The sequence below is a fragment of the Podarcis pityusensis genome, assembly GCF_964106645.2.
Source record: "Podarcis pityusensis genome assembly, chromosome: 7".
NCBI lineage: Eukaryota > Metazoa > Chordata > Lepidosauria > Squamata > Lacertidae > Podarcis > Podarcis pityusensis.
The window spans coordinates 15768443-15789059 of NC_138031.1; the positions used below are offsets into that span (position 1 = coordinate 15768443).

The 20617-nt window shown below is 45.6% G+C and overlaps 1 protein-coding gene across 4 annotated transcripts in view; it reads right to left on the reverse strand.

The window, feature by feature from the left end:
• The window catches only part of COL14A1 (collagen type XIV alpha 1 chain), a 131034-nt gene extending 117309 nt beyond the window's left edge, over positions 1-13725 (reverse strand). Inside the window, exons 1-2 of one of the 4 annotated variants that reach the window (XM_081012464.1) lie at positions 13453-13723; positions 6695-6821 (exon numbers count right to left, since the gene is read on the reverse strand). In XM_081012464.1, coding sequence (XP_080868590.1) covers positions 6695-6797 — 103 coding nt within the window. In that variant the 5' untranslated portion in view covers positions 6798-6821; positions 13453-13723. Of the gene's footprint in view, positions 1-6694; positions 6822-13452 lie in introns of all 4 variants that reach the window. The other 3 variants (XM_081012465.1, XM_081012467.1, XM_081012466.1) reach the window with 3 other exon arrangements.
• Positions 13726-20617: the final 6892 nt, after the last annotated feature.

The window sequence follows — 20617 nt, forward strand, 5'->3', positions numbered from 1 at the left end:
CTATGCTTCTAGTGATCAGCAGTGGCACAAATCATTATATAGCATGCTGATGACTGGTGGTTGCTGCTAAGAGGAAGGGTCCTTCCACTTGGCTGTTGCAGAATCTGGGGTTGTGCAGAGGTTGGTAGTGGCAGCCTCTGGAATCGGACCAAGATGGTCTGTCCAAATCAATTCACATCAGTATCTGTGAGATGAAAAGGATGCCTGACCTTCTCTGGAATGTGCTCATGGCTTTGCATTTTGGTCATGCTTAAAAGATGCTCACCACACCCACAAATACCCATCAACTGCAACGACCAACAGACAACCTTGGGCCAAGAGGAAACACACCAACCACCTCCACAGGTCTTTGAAAATTTGGACCTCTTTTGGGGCAGGGGTGAGGGGATGGAAGGAGAGGAGAAATATAACAACAATGAGATAAGAAGTGGCCTGCTGAAAGCTGGAGGTTAAACTCTGTTGCTTTGGATGCACACAGTGGTTTCCTGTGGGTAACTGGCCAGCTCAGCCAATGGAGAATTGAACTGTGCCCACCAGTTGACGTCACCCACCCATCAGTGTGACAGCAGCTGATTGACAGGTGGATGTGACTTTGGGAGAAATGGCCTCACAGGCCAAATCGGAGGTTCCTCACTCCTGCTATTAAGCGTAAGCCTACTGAGAAGCAGACATTTCAGTGCGCCTTGGCTTACTCACAAGTAAAATTGGTATAGAATTACAGCCTAAATAAACCTTTGGAGCAAGCACAAAAAAATGATTATCAGGAACTTTTTAATGTTTGGTGCCTTATTATGTTTTATGTATTCTGTAAACCACCCACAGGGTGGGGTATAAATAAAATAATTTGTTGTTGTTGTTGCTGTTGTTGTTTCAGGGTGTTTCCTCACCCTCTACAAAAAAGAAAGAACAACAATGGCAAAAGAATACAATTATAGCATTTGCCAGGTAAAACAGGATAGAAAGGGAGAGGGAAAGAGCTCTCAAATTAAGTAGAAGCAAGGAGACTTGTCTTGATATAAATTAAAAGACCCTGCACTTGCTGGCCAGACACAATCTTGTAATTAATCCTTGTAACCATAGGCAACAACGAATTGAATTCACTTGTTCTCTTCTTCCACCTCCATCCCTTTTTTTCCTTTTGTGCGGTGTCTTTTTAGATAGTAAGCCCAAGGGCAGGGACTGTGTTGTTTTCACTGATAAGGAAGCTGATCTGGAACGTTCTGGCTGAGGAGTGGGATACAGAGACTTTGAATGAATGAATGAATGAATGAATGAGTGAATGAATGAATGCAGGTGCACGAGATGCTAAGCCACGGAAGGAGTGGGGTGTGTGTGAAAGGATGCAATGGTCTGTCCTTCCTCTGTGGCCAGTATAGGAACCAGGTGGGCTGCCAGAGGGCGAAAGTCCCCTTCCTTTTCACCCATTATAGAAAGTCAAAGGCTACTGTGGGAGGGGTGTAGCTCTCCATCTGACAGCCTCCAGCAGGCTAGCAAAATATTTTCAGGCTAGTAACTTTTCTAGGCTCCTTTACAAAGTAGCCTTAACTGATTTCATTTTGGTTCCCACCCCCTGGCAAGTAAGCGTAATTCGGCCACATATTTAAAGCACCATGGCACCACTTTAAGCAGCCATGGCTTCCCCCAAAGAATCCTGGGAATGGTAGTTCATTGAGATTGCGGGGAATTGTTAAGAGACCCTAGCAGTCACGAAATAAAAAGACGCCTGCTTCTTGGGAGGAAAGCAATGACAAACCTAGACAGCATCTTAATAAGCAGAGTCATCACCTTGCCAACAAAGGTCCGTATAGTTCAAGCTATGGTTTTCCCAGTAGTGATGTATGGAAGTGAGAGCTGGACCATAAAGAAGGCTGATTGCTGAAGAATTGATGCTTTTGAATTATGGTGCTGGAGGAGACTCTTGAGAGTCCCATGGACTGCAAGAAGATCAAACCTATCCATTCTGAAGTAAATCAGGCCTGAATGCTCACTGGAAGGACAGATCCTGAAGCTGAGGCTCCAATACTTTGGCCACCTCATGAGAAGAGAAGACTCCCTGGAAAAGACCCTGATGCTGGGAAAGATGGAGGGCACAAGGAGAAGGGGATGACAAGGACAAGATGGTTGGACAGTGTTCTCGAAGCTACCAGCGTGAGTTTGACCAAACTGCGGGAGGCAGTGGAAGACAGGAGTGCCTGGCGTGCTCTGGTCCATGGGGTCACAAAGAGTCGGACACGACTAAATGACTAAACAACACCAACAATTCACCTCACAAAACTGCAATTTCCAGAGTGGTTTGAAAACATATCCATCTTCGCAGAGAACTCTGAGGAGTGCAGCTCTGTGAGGGAGGAACAGATGTCTCCTAACAACTCTCAGTATCCATAGTTCCCAGAATTCTTTGAGGGAAGTCATGAATGTTAATGCTTTAAATGCAAAGGGTCGATGGGGCACCAGTCATGTATTTGGCTGAACAAGACTAGTTTTCGCTGACCTGATGCCACCATACACCAGTTCTGTTGTTTAGCATTTTTGCTAATGAACAGTTTATTTTGTTATTTTTTAATCTTTTTTTAAAAAAAGAAAATTATTTAATTTTCCAAATTTTGAAATTTACAATCATCAAACAACCGAAACAAAAAGAGAATTCCACAAATTCCCATGGACTTCCCTCCTCCCCTTTGTGGATCCTTATATTAACCTTTTTCCTCCTGCGTCTTCTCTGTTAATCCAATTCTATTAAATCTCCATTACAACCATAGCCCAGTGTTAACCACAAGCGTCATTCCAATCCTACTAATAATTTTAATGGTTTGCAATGATTTTTAAGATAAATTATATCTTTTCCCCATTCCTTATTTTAAAAAATTGATTTTCCTGATTCCTAATTCTTCCGGTTATTTTTGCCATTTCGGCATAGTCCAGGCATAGGCAAACTCGGCCCACCAGATGTTTTAGGACTACAACTCCCATCATCCCTAGCTAACAGGACCAGTGATCAGGGATGATGGGAGTTGTAGTCCCAAAACATCTGGAGGGCCGAGTTTGCCTATGCGTAGCATAAAGGTAAAGGTAAAGGGACCCCTGATCGTTAGGTCCAGCCGTGGACGACTCTGAGGTTGCGCGCTCATCTCGCTCTATAAGCCGAGGGAGCCGGCGTTTGTCTGCAGACAGCTTCCGGGTCACGTGGCCAGCATGACTAAGCCGCTTCTGGAGAACCAGAGCAGCGCACGGAAACGTTGTTTACCTTCCCGCCGGAGCACTACCTGTTTATCTACTTGCACTTTGACATGCTTTCAAACTGCTAGGTGGGCAGAAGCAGGGACTGAGCAACGGGAGCTCACCCCATCGCAGGAATTTGAACCACCGACCTTCTGATCGGCAAGCCCTAGGCTCTGTGGTTTAGACCAGAGCGCCTCCCACGTCCCTATGCCTGGCATAGCCCATCAATTTAATCTGCATTCTTCTCTTGTAGGGACTGTCTCCTTTCCATCTCGAGATTTGTGTTTTAAATGGGCAATGAGCATGCCATCTTTGATCGAATAACAGCCGTTTCTTTCATAGGACTATATATGTATGTATGTAAATGTACAATGCAACTATATACGCACAATACACAAATACGCATCTGCCTCTTACTGAGTTAGATCACTGTACCCCAGGGACTTTGCAAGGTCCTTTAAAAAAAAAACCTCAATGTGCAACCCCGCAACACATATTTACATATGGTCATTTATATGTACAGAAGCTGCCCTGTAAGCAATGTAAGGGGGGTAGGGAGAAAGGAGATATTGGGTTTGGTGTAAAAATCCTGGGGCTTCGCCCAATAGACCATTTCTTTTAAAAAAATAAATCATTTTTATTAAATTTTCCACTTTAACAATCCAATCAAATCACATTAAATATTCCAAATTATACATATACATATACATATACATATCAAATAATCCAAATATTGGCCCAATAGACCATTTCACCCAGGATTTTCTACTCTGACTGGCAGCTGTCCTTCAGGCCAAGCTTTTTCCCAGTACTGTTATTGGAGGAGATCTTTTTAACTCTAGATCCGCGGTTCCCAATATGGGGCATATATGCCCTGGGGGGGGGGTGATTTGATTTTCTAAGGGGGGCAGTTTGGAAGCTTGTTTAGACCAGGCTTCCTCAATCTAGGTCCTCCAGATGTTTACTACAGTTCCCATCATCCCTGACCACTGGTCCTGCTAGCTAGCGATCATGGGAGTTGTAGACCAAAAACATCTGGAGGGGCGAGGTTGAGGAAGCCTGGTTTAAACCAAGTTAATGGCCCTTTAGGCTTCCTCCATGTGAATAGGAGTTCATTTTTTGAATAATAAGAATTATATGTCATGGGGGGGGCATCAGGATTTTAGAGATGCTTAGGTGGGGCATGGCCAAAAAAAGGTCAGGAACCACTGCTCTAGATGCTAGGGACTCTACATGGGTCCTGCTATTGAGCTATGGCCCTTTTCCTATCAGAGAAACAAGAGCACCAACATCACTGATAAGAAGCCGTCACCAAACAAGCCACATTTCCAGAACCCCTGAACCGGTCACTCGTCCAACACAGATAGGAAAAGAAAGACAAACTCAGTCAGGTGTTTCTGTGCATATACTGGAAACCTACAACACAACAGTCTAGAAGAAATGTGCAGAAAAGTCTTTACATAACTAGATTATCTCCACCCAGCGTTTGCTTGTTTCTTCAAATGGAAAGAGAGAAGAAACGAGAGCCGACAATTTCCGTGCCGATAACTGACCATATAAGGGCCAAAACAGTTCTTTAAAGCAAGTATTTAGCTTAGTTATGCAAAGACTATCGTTCCTGCACAAGAAAACACACACAACTAGAGAAAGTTGAAAATGAAAATAAATCTAACTCTCGGACAAACACAACAATATATTGATTGGAAGGACTTCAGGGCCACCAACCTGGAGAGGGAATCTTTATTTCTGTGGAGCACCTTTATAGCCTGTGGAATAAAATCTCACTTCTTGCAAAAGAAGAAAAAGAATCAGTCTACGTATCGGTGAAGTTAGCTGATAAAAATCAGAAGCTCAAGCTTGTTAAGCGATTTCGCAGGAATGTGCAAGCGTATGGCCGGCAGCGACATTAAAGCATTCATCCAAAAGGAGGCGAGAGACAAGTTCAAGGCCTTTGGGTTTATGCAGATCATATCGAAACTTGGACATTTTTCATTGTTGTTGTTAGTGCTCCAGATACATAATTCCTGACGACAGACGTGGAAGGTGGTCCGAAATGCTCAGTGTGTGAATCAGAAAGCTGGTGGCTTTCCTTACAGAAGAGAACCTCATTTTCTTTTAAAACAGCTTTTTTCCTTATATTGTTTGAATTGCAGAGTGTGCAGAGAAGCAAATGCAGAGTCTCATTCCGGTTGCTAGCATTGCCATTCCTGGCCCACCTCGCTTTTCTGCCTTACATTTTCCAGAATGCAAGGACAGGATATAAATTCAGTAGATTCAAATCAGCTTAATTTCAAGTAAGCATACATAGCACTGGTCCATAAAGTGCATAAGATCTTGCACTCGTAAAGTAGATTAGTAGAAATAAATTATGAACTTAGGAAGCACTTGAGAACACATATAAACAAGCATCCCCAGCTTTTTCCAGAAGGGTAACCATGTATTAGTCTACCAATCCTGCTGTTGTAAAAGGTCAGCGGTCTTATTCTGCACACATTTAACAGACAGTACATTTTTCATTTGATTCCAGCTTTTAGCTTTTTGTGCCAATGTGTTTATATACCTGGCAGCTGAGGATGACTCATTGTGCATCCGATAAAATGGACTTTATTACATCATAATAAATTTGTTAGAGTGCAATCCAGACCATCTCTACTCAGAAGTAAGTCACATGGAATATAGTGGAGCTTACTACCAGGTAAATGGGGTTAGGATTGCAGCCCTGATTTTCTAAAGTACCGGGAGAGTCTTAATTATTTATGTCCACCTATATTCATAAACGGAAAGGAATAGTCTTTTGCATACCCCTGCACACATCCAGTTGTCAAAAAGGGTCACAATTCCTAGGCAAACATGGCTGCAGTATTGTTATATTTGTTAAAAGTAAAACCAGCTGTTATGGAACCAAGCAGAAGTGATCAGTTATTGAAAGCAGGTGCTAGAAAACAGAAACTTTGAACAATACGGAGGGCATGCGTTAAACTGGCAAAGGCTGCATACATTCCACACCTGTTTCATGGAACTGGCAAAAAAATAACTTATTGTGGGGTAGAGGAAGAAGGTACCCTGTTATCCAGACCTGCTTCCTAGAACAATGGTCCACATGCTCTCAGAGGTAAAGTAAAATGAATAGTATGACCTGCACAAAAACATAAACACGGCATCCTGTCTGGGATTCAAAGTAGCCACTCCTCCAATCAAAACATTCTAGTTTGTCTAAATCAGGGGCAGCCAACATGGTGTCCTTGCAAAATTGTGGGACTACAAAACCCATCATCCCTGGCTACTGCGTTAGCCATTGTGACAGGGGATGATGGGTGTTGGAGTTCACATCTGCCAGCACCAGGTTGTCTTTCCATGATCTAAATGTTTCCATATGCACTGCTTAATGAGAGAGCGTGAATTGTACACAGGAGCCCCTTTTCTGCACATCAGAGAGCCCTAGTGAAATATAATGGTTTCTTAGAGATAAGTTTACCTTGACCCTGGACGTGCGTCATTAATTGAGTTGTGATGGCTATGAAGACAAAGAGGAACCAGCTCAACATCTTGAACCAGCGGTGGGTCTTCTCCTTTGCCATCGGATGTATGTAACATCAACAAACCTGTAATCGCACAGAAGTATTTAATCAACAGATGTTGCGGTCACCCTTTGGGATTTCAGTTGTGGCAAGCAAGATTCTCGTCAAGGTTATTTTCCTGTTAGCTGAGGGGGAAAGGGAAATGCAAATGCTATAAAATATATATATTGTCACATCCACACCATATTTAAAGCACATTTAAGGACATGGCTTACCCACCCCACAAGAATCCTGGGAATTGTAGTGTACCCCTCACAGAGCTGCAATTCCCTTAATAAATTACAGTTTCCAGGTTTCTTCGGAGGAAGCCTCGTGCTTTAAATTTATGGTGTCATTCACAAACAGCAAGACTTGCTTCTTGTTGCAATGCTACATTATCCAATGAACCCTATAGCTCAGTTTTATTCTTTAATTCCTTGGAAGAGACTGTGCACGCCCACCCCACTTTTTTTCTCCTGCAGCCCTCATCTAGTCAGAACGACTATTTTAAAACTGTAAAATAAATAAATAATAGGGAAACAAGGAACAAAGTCATCCCCTGCAGCCAAAATATGCCCTGTGCTCTATAGGTGGAGGGGACGTCACATATTTGCGATTTTTAATTTTTTTTATTTTTTGCTTGCTAGAAGCTCAAATATTGTTAGGGCATGCTTGGTGTCTCGTCATGCAGAAAGTCTCATTAGCCTAGTTCTCAGTGAGGCTGTCAGCCTGTGTCTGGGCTGAATCACTTTAGACAACAAATGGGTTGGGTTCTTTTGCTTTTTGTGGTTGAGTGCATGGCACACATTAAACCTCCCTGCACATATTCTAGACTTCTCTAGAATGCTTCTCCCTGAAATACTACTTTTCTTCATGCATGGATATTTCTCTCCTTCTTCTTTTTGGTATGGAGGACCATATCAGCAGGGGATTTCCCACCAGAAATCTGACATGGTTCTCCAAAGTGATTTATCACCTTAGCGATAGCTCAGCCTTAGAATGGGAGAAGCTGAAGACAAACAGTTTAAGAACAAAGTGCTCCAATCCAACTAAGATCTACCCAGAGGTAGACTAAGGTTACCAGACATCCCCGTTTCCCGGGGACAGTCTCCGGATTTACAAATCAGTCCCCTGACAAAATCCATCCATTCCAACTGAAGTTGGAAAGTTTCCCCAGATTCATTGAAAAAAATCTGGTAACCTTAAGTTAGACCCATTGGAATTAATAGACCTAAGTCTTAGCAGAGCTACCACGGGATGCAGCCCATAGGGCAGAGCAAACCATAAAGGTAAAGGTAAAGGAACCCCTGACCATTAGGTCCAGTCGTGACCGACTCTGGGGTTGCGGCACTCATCTTGCTTTATTGGCCGAGGGAGCTGGTGTACAGCTTGCGGGTCATGTGGCCAGCATGACTAAGCCGCTTCTGGTGAACCAGAGCAGCACACGGAAACGCCGTTTACCTTCCCGCTGGAGCGGTACCTATTTATCTACTTGCATTTTGAAATGCTTTCGAACTGCTAGGTTGGCAGGAGCTGGGACCGAGCAATGGGAGCTCACCCCGTTGTGGGGATTCGAACCGCCGACCTTCTGATCGGCAAGTCCTAGGCTCAGTGGTTTAACCCACAGTGCCGCCTGCATCGGCAAACCATAGTTTTTAAAAAAACAGAAAGCAAAGAAGGTCTGCCTCTGCTTACTCATCCCCATCCACAGAATGCTAATAAGCTCTTAAGTCACTTGGAGCTGACAAGGGGGACAACATCAACACATGTGGTGGCGTGGTTGAATTGGGGTAGCAGTGATCAGCCTCTCGCCTGCAGACCTAATCGTGGCCAACAGGCCTCCTCATTCAGACCATGGGGCCATTTCAGCCAAGCCAACCCATTTGCCCTACATCTGACAGTACATGTGACATCAGCTGTGGGGCAGCTAAATAAATGGACACCTGCTAAGTCCTTGGCACTGGGCTTTGCAAACCCAGACAATCAGCTGATTGTTGCAGCTCTGTGAGTTGTGTCTTTGCATGCTGTGACATCCGGCAGGTGAGCTGTCCCACCCACCTGTCAATCTTTGCCTGCAGAGTGGAGGTGGGGGAAAGATAATGATTTGGCCCCCTGTCTGGACCCAGTTCTCCATGCCTGGGCTAGGACCTGGGAGGCCTGGGTTCAGATCCTGCCGTAGCTGTGAAGCTCAGTGGCAAAACTGAGCTGATGTTGCCACACCATAAGATGACAGGAGCTGAGCCTAGGATTCCATCCCATAGTGAAGGGGATAAAGGTAAAGATAAAGGTCCAGTCACGGATGAGCTGCTTCTGGCAAACCAGAGCAGCGCACGGAAACGCCATTTACCTTCCCACCGGAGTGGTACCTATTTATCTACTTGCACTTTGATGCACTTTTGAGCTGCTAGGTTGGCAGGAGCAGGGACTGAGCAACGGGAGCTCACTCTGTTGCAGGGATTCAAACCGCTGACCTTCTGATTGGCAAGCTCAAGGCTCAGTGGTTTAGACCACAGCTCCACCCACATCCCTAGTGAAGGGGATACGGATGTCAAATTAATTCACTACTAGACCTTCAGCTGCCAGGATAAACATCATTTCTCCAGGTATTAGGGATACGAATATGCTAGGGGGCAGAATAGCAGAAAGGTTTGGAATAGAACCGTCAAGGGGGGAAAAAGGTCAGGTCAAAAATGTTTGAGATTTACTCCTTGGGCCCAACAGTCTCTTGTTGTAACTTGAATGGTTTACCAAGGAAGCTTTCACAAACGTGATGTTAAAACCAATGTAGAATCCAAAGATATTGTCTCTGGGATAAGACAGCATGACCAGACTAAGGGAGGAATAAAGCTTTCTGCACCATCTGTGTTATTTCAAGTTAAAGTGACATTCAAGTTGAAGATTTTAAACTCCAGAATTCACTATATATATTTTTAATCCCAGCTACTTAATTCAAACTATGAGGGTTATACATACACACATAGCAGGAAAGTTGAGCACATTGCTTGGTAAGGTTTTCAGGATTTTAACCTGAAAATCCCAACTCATTGCACCTGGGACAATGGAGGCCAGAAAGACAGGTGTGCTTGTGTTTTCTTTATACAACATGGGAAGGTGCCACTGGATTGCTTTTGAATTCTGGTGCTGGAGGAGACTCTGGAGAGTCCCATGGACTGCAAGAAGATCAAGCCTATCCATTCTGAAGGAAATCAGCCCTGAGTGCTCACTGGAAGGACAGATCCTGAAGCCGAGGCTCCAATTGCATCCTTAAAACCTGACAACTGATGTATGGCAGGCATGGCCAAACTTGGCCCTCCAGCTGTATTGGGACTACAAATTGGGACTCCAGCTGTATTGGGACCATCATCCCTAGCTAACAGGACCAGTGGTCAGGGATTATGGGAATTGTAGTCCCAAAAACAGCTGGGGGACCAAGTTTGCCCATGTCTGATTGTATGGTGTCCTTGCCCACCAAAGGCACTGGATACAAAATACTATATCAATAATATAGTAACACTTGTGCCTGTTGTTCAGGCACAGGAAAGCTACTGCAACAATCTGAGCAGTATCATCCCCCCCCTTTTTTTTTAAAGCTATTCCACACATGTTGAAAACTCATATAGGACAGGTGAAATGCAGCCCTGCTGTTTCAGCTGCTGTGAAGGTTCTCGGAAGCCAACGAAGACAGGCGCCAGCAATGCACCGCAACGGGAAGGCTGGCAGCAGTGATCAGAACAGGAGGGGCAAGACTTTTCTCTGTGCATCTGCTGAGCGGTTGTGTTCATCACACAGTGGCCACACAGGAGAATTCTTGAGCAATGCATATATGGTATGCTATTGGGGGCAGGCCAGCTGTGGGCAACCTGAGGGGAATGCAGAACCTATGGACGTGAGCCCTTTCTACAAGTGCAGCACACAATCTGTTTGTTTGTTTGTTTGTTTGTTTGTTTGTTTGTTTGTTTGTTTGTTTACTCACTCCACGGGTAGGCAAACTAAGGTCCAGGAGCTGGAGCCGGCCCAATCGCCTTCTAAATCTGGCCCACAGACAGTACAGGAATCAGCATGTTTTTACATGAGTAGAATGTGCCCTTTTATTTAAAATGCATCACTGGGTTATTTATGGGGCATAGGAATTCGTTCATTATTATTTTTCTCAAAATATAGTCCGCCCCCCCTAAGGTCTGAGGGACAGTGGACTGGCCCCCTGCTGAAAAAGTTTGCTGACCCCTGCTCTAATGGCATTAAAAGTTCTGCACTCACTATTAGATCACCAGTAGGATACAGTAGGGATGCAGGTGGCGCTGTGGGTTAAACCACAGAGCCTAGGACTTGCCGATCAGAAGGTTGGCGGTTCGAATCCCAGTGACGGGGTGAGCTCCCATTGTTCGGTCCCTGCTCCTGCCAACCTAGCAGTTCAAAAGCATGTCAAAGTGCAAGTAGATAAATAGGTACCGCTCCGGTGGGAAGGTGTGCTCTGGTTTGCCAGAAGCGGCTTAGTCATGCTGGCCACATGAGCCGGAAGCTGTACGCCGGCTCCCTCGGCCAATAAAGTGAGATGAGCGCCGCAACCCCAGAGTCGGTCACGACTGGACCTAATGGTCAGGGGTCCCTTTACCTTTAGGATACCACTCATCATATTACCTGCAACTCTGAATCAAAAGAGAGAAATGCAGGTTGAGTACATTCAACAGGTAAGCTTGCACACTTTTAAGTTTAGAAATATTGGCCTTTGTCATGTTAAAGTGTGCGGCAGGCCACGTGCCAGAACTGGAAGGGAATGACAGGAGACCCTGGCAGGATATTATTAAATAGTCAGCATCCCCACAAACAATTCAAAAGGAATGCTCCTTAGACAGCTGTCATCTAATCTCCCTGCAAACTAACCGTGATAAATGTACAATAAACAGGCCGTCAGGAAGTTCCCTCAATCAGTTTTTGGCACTTCCCACATCTGTCATGTGAACACATAGCTTCCAAAGGAAAGAATGTGCTCGGAAAACTCTCTCTTCCACTTTCTACCTCAAGTTAACAGCATTAACAGACTGCAAGGCAAATCTCCCCCCCCCCCAAAAAAAAAACCCAAAAACATTTCCACGCATGATACTCAATGTGTTTCTTGCATTTACCACATGTTGCAGAATACAAATATAAAAACCTAGGGTGGCTGGAATGTCCATTTCATTTCACAAAGGCCCCTCTCTGCATTCATTCGTGAATTAACATTCCTGCATAGTCACAAAACAAAACAAGGGAGCTGCAAGGTGCTATTTGCTACACCTGTGACAGGTTCGGATAATCACCGGTGAAAACGCAAGGCAATCATGGGGACGGGTGAGCAGAGGCGTTGTACAGTATTGACCTTTCTCAAAAAGTAGCTAAAACATTCCCGCAAGTTACTTATTTTATTGCCTTTCTCTAGTCTCAAAATAAATAAATGGCTTGAATCCCAACAACAAATCCTTGCATAGTGCTGAGGGAAGGCTCTCTGCACATGTTCAGAGGCACTCTGTACTTTCTTATCACTGCACCTACATAACAGGGGTGTGCCCTGCCATTGAGGAGTGAGGGGGATGGGGAAAAGACGTGCAGGTTCAGCCCGGGTTCAAACTGAAGCCTTGCGCATCTCAAGCGCACTGGCACTCTCGCCTTCGATATGGCTTCACTGACGGCCGGGGGAGCGTCCTGAGGGTTTCCCCCACCCCGCCGCGGCTCAGATTTAGCCTCGAGGGATTATATTGGGACAGGATCCGTTTCACACAGTCAGCGGGCCTGGCAAGCTCTCCTCCACCATCATCGCCGGCAGAATAGCAGAGCCCCAGGCGCCGAGAGAGGGCTGCTGCTTGCAAGGAAGGAAAGCTATCCATTTATCTGGCAAGGCGCGCTTTTGCGCATTTCTTGTCTGTTCCGATGAGGCAACCGCGCTCCACAGAAAGCGCACAGCACACCCACCCACCCAAATACACAGCCACGTCTCCAAAACCTACAGATGGAGACATTTCTCGCTTTCCCTTTAAACGAACGCGCGCACCCGCTCACTCCAAATCCCCTTCCCTTTCTTATCTACATCTCGCTGGGAAAATTATTTCTATACCCCATCATTACAGGGCGCACAGATATGTCTTTGTTCACTGATGAAACGAAGGTATGAAGAATAGGAAAGGGAGGGGGAATTAGTTATTTAGAATGTTTCGCCTTTCTTTCCACCCACCCCATCCTCTGTTAAGGGTTTGGTTTTTTAAAGACACACCCAATTACTATTTTATTTCATTTTTTAAATGGTCAAAGCCGGATGGGTTGGAAATCAAACAAACCTTTGCAGCCAGGAACAATTTTGCTTTAGTGCATTGCAAAGTGGGTGCAATTCCCTGCGAGAAAACCAGTCTTTGCAGCAGCAGCAGCGCGCGCCAAAGCTCAAAACCAAGCAGCAAACTCTTAGGAAAAGTTTGTTTCTCTCCCGTCAGTTGCCCTTTTCTTCTGTTTGATCAGCAGCAATGGGAGAGGAAGAAGGCAGCCGGTGAAAGACTGGAAGGTGGAAATGAGGGGAAAGAGGAGAAAAGGGGGGGGGGAGCAGCGAGGTGGGTTGGTGGGGGAGAGATACACAGCGATTCCAAGACGCAAGAATAATCCCCGCCACCCATTCCTTCTCTCCTTCCTGCAAGCCCTCACCCCAGTCCCTTACCTTCTCCACTCCGCTCCTGAGTTGAGGAAGGGCAGTCCCGCGGGAGGGTGGGGGGTGTTACCAGGTGTACAATGGGAACGAGGGAGAAATGTGAGCCTTTTGGTTCAAGCGAGTGGGTTTCTCCAAGTATGGGAAATGGGCTTACAAATCCATCTTGGGAGGAGAGGGGAGTGGTCTTTCAAAGGCACGGTTCCCACAACATTCGTTTGGCACATGGACAGCTGCCTCCCACCCCCCACCCCCGTCCCAGGAGGGGGAGGAAATCAAGGCATCTTTAAACACTACGGGTTTTAAAACTGGTTTAAGCTGCTGCACTGCAGCCCAACTTCGAAGTACAAGTACTCCAGCATTTACTTCTGAATAGAAATGTATAGGATTGCAGGATTAACCTTACCTAAGTGCAGGCGTATTTCTCTGTATCCTCCCTTAATTGGAATTCTCATGGGGGGGCTGTCACAGTGAAATTGTTATAAACACTCATAAATGCAGTGCTTTTTCCCCCTGGGGGGACGCAGGGGTACACATACCCCTAAACATTTCGTGAATCTAAGTTTGGCCTCGTTGAAGGGCAGTATTTTAATACGAGTAGGAAAATGAGAGTACCTCTAAACATTTTTTTAAAAAGAAAAAAAAGCACTTCATAAATGTGTAGCATACATCTGCCCTAAGTGATGCCCAAACAAACATTTTTTAAAAAAAATCCATTGCTATTGGAATGGAAGCATGCAAGCTTTCCAGTTGCACAGGACTCTTCAGCAAGCAGAATTCTTCATTTATTGGTTGCTCATGGCTGGGAACAAAGTTTCATCCACCTGATCCTCACCCCTGCTAAGCAGTTTACAATTTACATTTTAACATCAGGGGAGGGAAGAGAGAGAGCTGCATATTAGCAAAGTATTGATCTACAGTGGTACCTCGGGTTAAGTACTTAATTTGTTCTGGAGGTCCGTTCTTAACCTTAAACTGTTCTTAACCTGAAGCACCACCTTAGCTAATGGGGCCTCCTGCTGCCACCGCACCACCACCACGTGATTTCTGTTCTCATCCTGAAGCAAAGTTCTTAACCTGAGGTACTATTTCTGGGTGAGCGGAGTCTGTAACCTGAAGCATATGTAACCCAAGGTACCACTGTATTTATGTGTTTTTTAGGCTTGGTTAGGGGCTGGGAATGAGGACTGAGAAGATCTGCTGAAGGTTTCATGGAAAGGGGAGGGGGTTAAAAGCAGATTTCCCAACTGCACAAATTCTGTCATAAAGGCACAAATTCTCTGCATAAAGGCACACAAAAGCCAATGAACACAAAATTGCTTTGCTTTACACCCAGTGCTTTCTTTAAAAAGAAAAAAGGTGCCGGAACTCACCATTAAGTTGTTGCTCTGGCTGGGGGGGGGGGGGGAGCACAGCTTACACATAAGAGGCCATTTCACCATAGAAGTAATTCTGCGATTTGTTTATGAACCTGCCTTGGTTCAGTAATGTCACCTGTCCAAAGAAGAGGAGGTTCTGGCCAAAATAGAAGAAGGTGCTTTAATACGAGCATCTTGTTTTAAGTGTAGAAACTGCATGCATTCCATCCATGTGCAATCTGTGCACACACTGTCCCTGAAATTGCCTGTCAATTAAGGCAGTGGTTTTCAACCAGTCTGCCGTGGCAGCCTGGGGTGCCTTGAATGATGGTCAGGGGTGCCGCGGGCAACAATGGCCTCTGTCCCTCTTTCCTTCCCTCCCTCCTTTTCTGCCCTCTCGCATCTCTGCCTACAAAAGTCTTGCACAGATGTTTGTTGCAGCAGCCCTGACTACAGGCTCCCCAGGTGAATGGTGCCTCCGGGGCTGGCCAGGGGTCTTGGTTGCCAGGAGCTGAGGTGGCCTCAGAGTAAGGAAGCAAGTAGGAGAGGGAGCCCAGTTAGCCAGCCATTCCTCCAGCCCTTGCTGTTGGGAATGGACAGTGTGAGGAGTCATCTCTCTTTGGGGCAGGGGTGGGCACCTCAGAGACCAAGGGCAGCAGCAGCGGCTGCCTGGAGGACTCCCAAGGAGGAGGGGGAGGAGAGAAGGCAGAAGGAGCACTCCACAAGGGAGAATGTTTGAAAAAGGGCAAGAGGCAGCCAGCTCTGAGGGCAAGGGGTGACAGAACTGGGCTCCTGAGCGCCACAGGGGTGCCATAGAAAGAAGAAGAGTTTGGATTTGATATCCTGCTTTATCACTACCCTAAGGAGTCTCAAAGCAGCTAACAATCTCCTTTCCCTTCCTCCCCCACAACAAACACCCTGTAAGGTGAGTGGGGCTGAGAGACTTCAGAGAAGTGTGACTAGCCCAAGGTCACCCAGCAGCTGCATGTGGAGGAGTGGGGAATCGAACCCGGTTCACCAGATTTACAGGTACACCGCTCTGAACCACTACACCACACTGGCTCAAAGAATGTAGTTGGTCAAGGGAGCCATGGACTCAAAAAGGTTGAAAACATCTGATTTAAGGGATCTTAACACAGTTAATAAGCCTAATATGTCTAGTTTCCCACTTAGTTTTTCCATCTTCACATTATTAGTGCTCCAACTGTACAACCTTTCTTTTTGACAACTGTACATTTGGTGTCCAACTGCATGCCTGGAGGGCCACACCTCCAAGAGCAACCTATGCACCCATCTCCCAGCCATACATGATCCAGCATTGGATACCACAAGACTTTCGGACATGCTTATGAGTGCTTTGGTTGGGTGGATGGGTGGATGGGTGGCTGTTCCCACAAGGAGGTGTTTGTTCAAGGACAATCTTTGCCACTGCACTTCTATGGACCAAACAGAGGCTCCAATGTGTTGATGCAGACTTGCATTCTTCTTCTTTGGCGATCACTCGTAGCCGAGTAAGATTGTCTTCCATAAACACGGTTTTAACAGTGAGTCCGTAAGTGACTGTGGAGGCCAATTCTGGATCCACACGTCCTTCCACAGTGGGGACATTGGTTTCTGGGCAGAAGTTGATCATGGTGAGGGCCTGCCAAGCGTGCCTTCCTCTTAGCACATTTCTCCCTTTCGTCCTGAGTTTGAGCATCTTCAAAGCCCATGACACCTTTGGTAAAGGCTGTTCTCCAACTGGAGTGCTCGCAGGCAGTGTTTATACTACATTTTTTTAGATTTGCCTTGAGAGAGTCTTTAAACCTCTCTTGTTGACCACCATCATAACGCCTTCCATTTTTAAGTTTGGAATAGAGTAGTTGCTTTGGAAGATGATGATCAGGCATCCGCACAACATGACCAGTCCAACGAAGTTGATGTTGAAAAATCAAGGCACTGCATGTTGCATCCTTGGTCCATCCAGGACCTCAGTATTGTCTACACTGACTGGCAACAGCTCTCCAAGGTTTTGAACAGATTGGGAATATTCCTGGCCCTAAATGGAGATGTTGGGGATGGAACATGAGACCGTCTGCCTATTGTTAACTAATACCTTGCGTGAATTAATCCGGCCCTGAGAGGCATAATCCAAAACAGACCCCCTTATCTCCATTCTAAAAATAGAATAAAAAGCGCTGCATTCCATGCCCTCTTCTGCAGTACTGTGTGTGGAAATTAAAAGAAGGCATGCCTGGGTTTTTCTGCCCCAGCCCTCCCTCTGATGCAGAAGGACTCTGGACCATTTATTTTCCTCTCTGCAACTGTCACAAGGAACATTCGCTTCAAATGCCTGAAATTGTTGCATGCAGCTAAAGAAAGGGAGGGGAGAGGGAAGGAAGTGAGCAGGTTTAGCCGCAGATTCCTGAAGTGTTCATAAGGATGAAGAGAGAGAGAGAGAGAGAGAGAGAGAGAGAGAGAGAGAAATAATCGGGTTCATGCATGGTTGCTGCTTGATGCCCAGTTTCCAATAGAGTGGCTGGGATTCTGAAAGGTACTTCAAGGAACTGAAGTGAGGGAGGAGGGCCAGATTTCAAAGAGGAAAGTCTCTGGCTCCCTCTGCCTTTTGTGCCTTTAAAAGAGAGAGAGAGGAGGAAAATAGGAAAGTGTGTGACTGCCACCTTGTGTCAGATTTCAACTCTGTCCTGCCTGATTCTTGCAATCCACCGATGCAGCATGTTTCAATGTGCAAAGAACTGTACCTTTCTAATCTTCCCATGATTGTTGTAAAACAGGAGAGAGAGAGAGACTGATTCACCCAAGACTTGACCAGAGCCAGCCCTAGGCCTTAGCCTCTGATGCTATAATTCAGGCTTCCTCAACCTCGGCCCTCCAGATGTTTTTGGCCTACAACTCCCATGATCCCTAGCTAGCAGAACCAGTGGTCAGGGATGATTGGAATTGTAGTCTCAAAACATATGGAGGGCCGAGGTTGAGGAAGCCTGCTATAATTCTATTTTCTCCATTGCAGGAGGTTGGGCTGGATGACTGTTGGAGCCCCTTCTGACTCTACGATTCTATGATGCTATTGAGTCCACTGTTTCATTTGCTATTGTATTGAAGTGGCAGTAGGGTAGGCTGCATGCCAAGACCCTTCTCATTCCTGGATCCAGTGATTGTAGGCATCTAAGTAAGGATTGAAAGTGATGGAACAGCCAGGCAATCTTCTTGATAATGGCCCTCTAAATATGGGGCATTAAGGTAACAAAGGAAGTGGCTCTGTGCCAGATGGGCGGGGCATTAGAAAAGAAAAAGGCCACAGGTGAGTTGCGTGTGTGAGAGCTAGATGCTGGGGGAAGAAGCAAGCAGAAGCCTGTGAGCCAGAGCTATGCGGCCCGCTGCCGGATTTACATATAAGCTAAACAAGCTATAGCTTAGGACCCCGCTCTATTGGGGGCCGGGGAAAAAATGAAAGGGGAAAAAACACCTGGATGTACATTTCCAAAATATAAGATAAAAAATAAAAAAAATAAAACCTACATACAGCAACAGTGTTTTGTGTTGTGTAGGCTCCTATGATGTAAATAATGGGCCCCGCCTGCTAGCCTGCTCCCTAAAATATTACTGGTTTGCTCATTTCTATATATAGGGTGCCTACATTCTGCATGTGCAAAAGGCTTTAGAGACCTATTACTTCCATAAATTACCATACAGCATATATTCAACACACAAAAAAGTGACAATTGGTTGTTGACAAAGGACAGCTGGACATAGAAAGGGCCCCATTACCTTCAGTAGCTTAGAGCCTCGTCAAACCTAAATCCGGCCCTGGCTAGGCCTGATTTCTGCTCACTTCCAAGCTGTGACTATGGGTGACGCAAGACCCTCTTGGGGTGTTGATGCTATGAGCCCCTCCACTGTAGGCTCAGGTTGTATATAAACCATCTATCCTAAAAACACCACAGTTTTTGCTGTGCCTCATTCTAAAGGGAGCACGAACCCTGAGTAATCGCCTGCAACCAACCCCCAGAATATTGCACTGCTCAAAGATTTTTTTGGGGGGGGAGGGGTGTCGTGCAACATTTTTCTTGTATTCTTTTTATTTCTAGGGAGCGCAAGAAGTGCTTCTGGGATTCCCACCTCAGGTGCCAAAATAAATTGATCAGTCTTGGGTATTTTATACCTTGAATTTATGTCAGGCAGCAAAATGTTTTGGTCCAGCTTTGCCAGCGTGTGATGTATGGAAATGAGAGCTGGACCATAAAGAAGGCTGATCGCCAAAGCATTGATGCTTTCGAATTATGGTGCTGGAGGAGACTCTTGAGAGTCCCATGGACTGCAAGAAGATCAAACCTCTCCATTCTGAAGGAAATCAGCCCTGAGTGCTCACTGGAAGGACAGATCCTGAAGCTGAGGCTCCAATACTTTGGCCACCTCATGAGAAGAGAAGACTCCCTGGAAAAGACCCTGAGGTTGGGAAAGATGGAGGGCACAAGGAGAAGGGGAAGACAGAGAACGAGATTGTTGGACAGTGTTCTTGAAGCTACCAACTTGAGTTTGACCAAACTGCGGGAGGCAGTGGAAGACAGGAGTGCCTGGCGTGCTCTGGTCCATGGGGTCACGAAGAGTTGGACACAACTAAACAACAACAAACAAAATAGTATTTTCCATGGGAGGCAGTAACACAATGACAGTAAGAAGCCCGTTTCAAAGGGCATTTAAATACATTTAAAGACTATGGAGAATTTTGGTGGCACGGGTAGGTGTGCTCCTGTTAACAATCCTCCCCCCCCCCAAAAAAAACAACATTAAAAATACATGAATTCTGGCACACACCTTTCAGTTAGAGAACTGCATCACAAAATTCAGAGAAATGTGGATTTCAAAAGGTAGCTGTGTTTCAGTCTGCAAATTATGTAGGTTCCTATTGCAAACAAATTCTCTCCCTGGACACCCCATCACTCGCTGTCAAGCCAGACGTGCAATTAATTTGTCACATAAAAGCATAATGAGGGGGGCAAAATTAGTCGAAACACCTAGCATACTAACTGAAACAGTAAATCTCCCAGTGTTTTCTTTGTGCATAAACTTCGTTCCATGCTGTCATTTCTGGAGATGTGAGTTTTTTTATCAGTACACATACCTAGAAATCTGAATGGGAAGTCCACTTCCCTCCCCCCTTTTATTAGTTGAAATGCTGGTTGCCTGACTCATTTACCTTAATTTCCTCCATGGATTTTACGAGATCTCATCATCAGCTGTGATGACTGAGCTGTGTTGTACTCATGTCAATATGAAATGTCATTTATTAGGTAGCAACACGGTGAGGTATGTGTGGAAAAAACCAGGCTGCAATCAAATCAAGTGCAGTCCTGGATTAAATAGGAGTACGGTTCTGACAAATCAACCACAGAGGCCTGTGGACTCCTTCACAGGTTTTTGCTGTATTTTGCAAAATACAAAAAAATAAAATAAAAATAGAATGATAGAATTGTAGAGTTGGATGGGATCCTGAGGGTCGTCTAGTCCAACCCTCTGCAATACAGGAATCTCAGGTAAAGCATCTGTGGCGTTCATACGGAGCCCCCGGTCATCTCAAGGACTATTGACCCATACACCACTAATCCACTGCCACCAACCAGGTCCTCCCTGGTAAATCACTTAGTCTCAGTCAGGTTCTTAAGTTAACAATGAAGATTGTAAGGTAAAAGTAAAGGGACCCCTGACCATTAGATCCAGTCATGATCGACTCTGGGGTTGCAGTGCTCATCTCGCTTTATTGGCCGAGGGAGCCGGCGTACAGCTTCTGGATCATGTGGCCAGCATGACTAAGCTGCTTC